The sequence below is a fragment of the Frankliniella occidentalis genome, unplaced genomic scaffold, assembly GCF_000697945.3.
Source record: "Frankliniella occidentalis isolate FOCC.00 unplaced genomic scaffold, Focc_3.1 Scaffold6, whole genome shotgun sequence".
Classification (NCBI taxonomy): domain Eukaryota; kingdom Metazoa; phylum Arthropoda; class Insecta; order Thysanoptera; family Thripidae; genus Frankliniella; species Frankliniella occidentalis.
In genome coordinates this window covers 829,939-835,083 of record NW_026267136.1, presented here as the reverse complement: position 1 = coordinate 835,083, position 5,145 = coordinate 829,939, and the positions used below count along the sequence as shown (strand labels likewise).

Here is a 5,145-nt window from a genome sequence, read left to right as displayed (position 1 = left end):
AGAGAGAGAGAGAGAGAGAGAGAGAGAGAGAGAGAGAGAGAGAGAGAAAGAGAGAGAGCACCTAAGCGGCCCGCACTTGCCCGCAAGGGCGGAGGGCTGGCCGCGGCGGGCCGCCGGCTCGACGCAGGTGCGTAGCGGGCTGGCCTACACAGCGCGCTGCAGGCGCTATGTGCCGCGTGTGCGTTGGCGAAATGCAATTTGCACGGAGAGGGCGCAGTCCCAAACGGAGCCAAATATTCACTAGCACTGAGAAAAATATTTCTTTACGAGCACTAAACGTTCGTCTAATGCTCCCGACTTTTGTCCCAGCTCAAAATGGAATAGTGCCCTCCCTGCTGTGCTCGAAATTTTCTTTGCCTGGGATGCTTCGTTTAGCTTCCGGCGCTTGACGTATAGTGCAACGAAAAAACTTCGATCTGAACACTAAACCTATAGTGCCAAGACATTTTTTTTTCTCAGTGTGTGTTTTTTTAAGGTGGAATTTCAGCGGGATAGATTCCTACCTTTTTCAGAACACAGCCTAATTTGCAGGAGGGTGAGACCTCGTTTCGTATCGCTTCTTCGACTCTTTTTATCACAGTATTGTAATCGATATTTTTCTCTGGTAGACCCAAAATTTTACGGGTGTCGGCATACGGGATCAAATCCTTCGGCACATGCAGATGCAGATTTTGTAGCAATTCTTCGTCTTTACTTGGATCGCTGGTAGGATCTGTAACAACATTTACGAATTTTCTTTGTTTTAAGACACACTCTCAGCCCGTTACTGACACTTTGCAAATACACAATGAACTTGCTTGTACAGCAGTAATACTCACAAAATTGCACGTAATACTCACAAATTTAGTTAGTAATACTAATTACATTGTTAGCAAGTACTTAGCATCATCTTCCTTAGTAATTCCTCACAAAATAATTAGTATTACTAACTAAATTTGTGAGTATTACGTGCAATTTTGTGAGTATTACTGCTGTACAAGCAAGTTCATTGTGTATTTGCAAAGTGTCAGTAACGGGCTGAGAGTGCAGAGTTTTGAATTCTACCATTCCAGGATAACGCGATGCTCGTTCGATCAAACTTACTGTTAGTGTAATAATAAAACCGCCATTCCTCGTTGGTTATTCCGAGCATCTGAGGGACGTGTGGGCTCGGCGGTTGCAGGAAGTAACTCTCAACATCTTGGGTTATGAGGAGAGGTTCCCGGCCTGCCACCCGCCTCTCCGGAGTCGGCCGGTAGGGTAGTTCGGGCTGGGTCTGGAAAAAGGAGCAGTTTTTTTCAGAAATATGACAACGTTTTTCAAAAAGTTGATCGTTTAGCAGCTGTAAAGTTATAGTGTGCACTGGAAACGCAAGTGTGTGAATGTCGCAGTCGCACACTTGTAGGTGAGTGAACGCCCTTTCTTACATTCGCAGGTGAGTGAATGCCTATTAGCACACTTCAAAGACACTGTTAAAAAACAATGGAAATTTTGACGGAATGGGCTGGTAATTTTTTAGCCGGTCTGGGCCGTTTTTTCATATGTCTACGGGAAGATTTCTTTATTTGAAAGAGCTCCCGCGCCCGAAGGTGGCAGACCAGAGCGCAACGAGGACGTCGCCTTTTCACAATGTAGCGGAAGAAAACTTTAGAGGAAATCAGATGTTTGAAGGTGTTATCGTGCTGCCGCGTCAGCAGCCGCTTCAGGACACCCGCAGTCCTTGTTTACCGTCAGCTACCGGCTGCTGGGCTCGGCAGTGTACTCTATGAGACATAGCCAGTGCCTCGCGTACCACGCATACTTCTTCCAACACAACATTACTTGTATACTCTTATTGCTTGCAGTCGGACAAGCACTACCGAGCTATGGGCTGTTGCGTGCGTGTGCATATACCTTCATCTTTTCGTTGATCAGCTGCCAGGTCGCCTTCGTCAGGGGCTCGGTTTCGGCCGCCATCAACACCCTCTCGGCCTCCGACTTGTCCGTCACGCTGTGGCCCGCCACGATGGACGCGAGCTCAAGAGTCATGTCCACGTGGTCTTCCCCGTACGCCCAGTTGTGATAGGCTGAGCCACTCTGCAGAATCGCGCCGCGCATCAAACCTGCAACAGAGTTTCAAAAATAAACAAAAAAATCCATTTGGTTTCAGATTGTTTAAAGTGAGGGAGGGGGGGCTCCCCTCTTCCAAAGAGACATCAATGCGCATCAATGCGACTCTCACTCCTTACCTTTTGTCTCCGGCAGTATAGTCAACCAGCCGGCCAAGCACGACCCGGCCGACTGTCCACCGATCGTCACTAAATTCGGGTCCCCGCCGAAAGCTCCAATGTTTTCGTTGACCCATTGCAAAGCTGCGATGGCATCCTTTATCGCACAGTTTCCTGGCATCTCTTCACTATCCAAGCTAACGAAACCTGTTATGTATGAGAGTGTTTTTGTCAGAATGGAAAATACGAAATACAGAGTGGTCCACAGACCCCTTCCTTTATTTTGCTTATACTGTACCGCATGCACGCGTGCGAGCGGGCTTGCCCACGTCGCTCACTGCGGTGCCTTGTGGCCCCGTACGAGTATGCAACCCGCGCGCACAGCTGCATCCGGTACAGTATAAGCAAAATAAAGGAAGGGGTCTGTGGACCACCCTGTATGTGGAACACCTTTTCCCCCTAATATGGTTGAATGACGATAACCCAACAGTAGAAAAACCACTCACGAAAAAAAAAAAGACTGTATCGCAGTGACCAACCTCTGTTTGATAGGCTTGAGTCGATAGCTGGAATCGAAAATCCGATTATTACTACCAGAAGCTGGTTGCCACGATCAAATACTTGTGGGAAAACAACAAAGCACCCCTTTGTAGCGTCGTACTAGTATTTGATCGTGGCAACGTACACCTGGTTGTAATCATAAGATTTTCGATTGCAGCTATCGACTCTAGTCTATCAAACAGAGGTTGGTCGCTGCGAAGAATCCCTTTTCTTCGTGCTGATGCAGAGGTCGGATGAAATGCCCTACTGTTTGCATGTAAATAGCGTTTATGGTATTCTACTCGTGAAACATTTCCTGGTAATGCTGTATACCGCATGCAGGCGTTCGGGGTTGCCTACCGAACTCTCACCACGGTGCCTTATGGCCCCGTGCGAGTATGCAACCTTTTCGCACGCCTGCATGCGATACAGTATGGCAACAAATAGATCCGGCGTAGAACACTTCACAGGCCCCTGTACCTGAACAGGAGGACATTTTGTCCCACGTTTGCAGTGAGGCTGTTCATCTGTTGGGTTCTCAGCGTAGCAAAGCTTACCGTACGAATTAACTCTGTACTGTATGGTCACGACAACAATATCCTTCTGCTCTATGAAGTTGTCGGGACCAAACTCTTCCCATGAAGCACCCCCGGATTGGAACTTGCCACCATGAATGAAGACATAGACTGGCATTGGCGACTTGTTATCGTTGCCCTGCAGAAATGAAATCAGTTTGAGACGACAGTGGAGTGTGGCATCGTAAATGTCTGCGCGATTCTAGATTATTCCAAGTGTTTATATTTACAACCCAATTGGGTGTTAACACTTGCAAGGAATCAAACTCGCAGCTCGCAGCTAGACACCTAGGTGTTGTTCGACTTCGTATTGAATAGTAGTCGCAATAAGTGCTCGCTAGCTTCACACTTCAGATATCAGTGCAGTCATAGCCGTATATAGCTCTCAAGAGCGCTCCGAGGTCTCTGTCGCTGCCATGTGCTGCCCTGGCCGGCTAATCGAGGTAGGGGACGGACCGCCGGCGTGTTAACCTGTCCCAGGACCAGTTATGATGTTGTTGTAACGACGTTACCAAGTTGCATTTCTCTCCTTTACCTGGTTCGGCAAGGCGGGCGTGTAGACGTTCAGATACAGGCAATCCTCGCTGCCCTCAACAGTTATTCCATCCGGCTGCATCTGGCTGCATTTGGGCATCTGTTGTGTCGCGTCACGAGTCCCACCCCACGATGCGGGAGCCTGCGGCGCCTGCTCACACGAAAAGGGCACTGAGCAAAAGAGGGGAGGGGGGGAGGGGTGAAACAGTCAGCTTAAATTTGGGCTACGCACCTTGTAGCGCAGCTTTCCTACGGGCGGCAGAGCGTACGGAATGCCCAGGAAGGCGACGTAGGGGAGGTGAGAGCCGGTCTCCGACTCCTTCTGCAGGCCGCGGAGCACCCCTTGCTTGACCGTCGCCAACGGCTCGTCTGATCTGTCGCCAAAGAGTTATTGTCAGATCATTCCTCCGCGCCGTATATCCAGCCCCAAACATGTCGAGGCGCGCGACTCACCCGCGTGTGACGAAGTACACGATGACGCCTATGACCGCCCCGAGCACCAGCAACAGCAGGACGCCGCCGAGCAGACAGCACCCTGGAATGAAAGCCTAAGCCTGAGTATCCGGGGCACTTGAGCGGTGCGCCGTATGATTATACCGAGGAGGCAATAACTCCCTTTTGATGTGTACACATGATTCCCGTAATACTTTATTCCCAGTGATTCCCACCCGCCTTTTCCAGGCTATCTAGAAGTAGAAAAGTCGACTGATTTGTATCAGTTCCACTAGTTTCCCGCTTAGTTTAATCGATTTCTGTTGATTTCGATTAAGTTTTATCCTGATGATTCCCAGGCAGGTGTACACATGATTCCCGGAGTTATTGCCCCCTCGGATTTTACCGAGCTTCGATACTGCTAGCTGAGATTCAAATACGAGAACACTTTCGAAATATCATGGCGTCAATTGAATTCGCCGAAAAAAGTACTCTCGAGAGATAATGTTGTGTTGTATTTAGACGCGAGCCGATACCGTTTAGTGCACTCGTCTCACGCACTCGTCGCCTACCTCTTTTTCTCTGCATTCTTGTCTGGTTCCGCTCGTCGACTAAATGTAAACTTTCGCCTTCTTCCACGGAAGGCGGACACGAGCTACTGGCCCATTCTCCTTTCCTCGACACAATATATCCGTTGCAGGAGACCACTCGAAAATCTGCTGATTCTCATAATCGGAGCAATCTCAGTCGCATCATCATGGTGAGTCGCGATAATTGCTGAAACACTCCACCTTCCATTCCCGTCCAAAGTAGCGAACGCACAACGCACGCCGGCTAGCGGGAGTGACGGCTTGAGGTGACGAGTACCCAGGAGGGGG

General features: G+C 49.3%; 1 protein-coding gene across 1 annotated transcript in view; it reads right to left on the bottom strand.

Annotated features, from left to right (window-relative positions):
* Nucleotides 1-4,992, bottom strand: part of LOC113218208 (esterase FE4-like) — a 6,528-nt gene extending 1,536 nt beyond the window's left edge. Inside the window, exons 1-9 of the mRNA XM_026438459.2 lie at nt 4,840-4,992; nt 4,289-4,370; nt 4,068-4,209; nt 3,837-3,986; nt 3,284-3,440; nt 2,208-2,393; nt 1,873-2,081; nt 1,084-1,255; nt 504-712 (exon numbers count right to left, since the gene is read on the bottom strand). Of these exons, the coding sequence (XP_026294244.1) occupies nt 504-712; nt 1,084-1,255; nt 1,873-2,081; nt 2,208-2,393; nt 3,284-3,440; nt 3,837-3,986; nt 4,068-4,209; nt 4,289-4,370; nt 4,840-4,855 (1,323 nt within the window). The 5' untranslated portion in view covers nt 4,856-4,992. The remainder of the gene's footprint in view (nt 1-503; nt 713-1,083; nt 1,256-1,872; nt 2,082-2,207; nt 2,394-3,283; nt 3,441-3,836; nt 3,987-4,067; nt 4,210-4,288; nt 4,371-4,839) is intronic.
* Between the last annotated feature and the right edge of the window lie 153 nt (nt 4,993-5,145).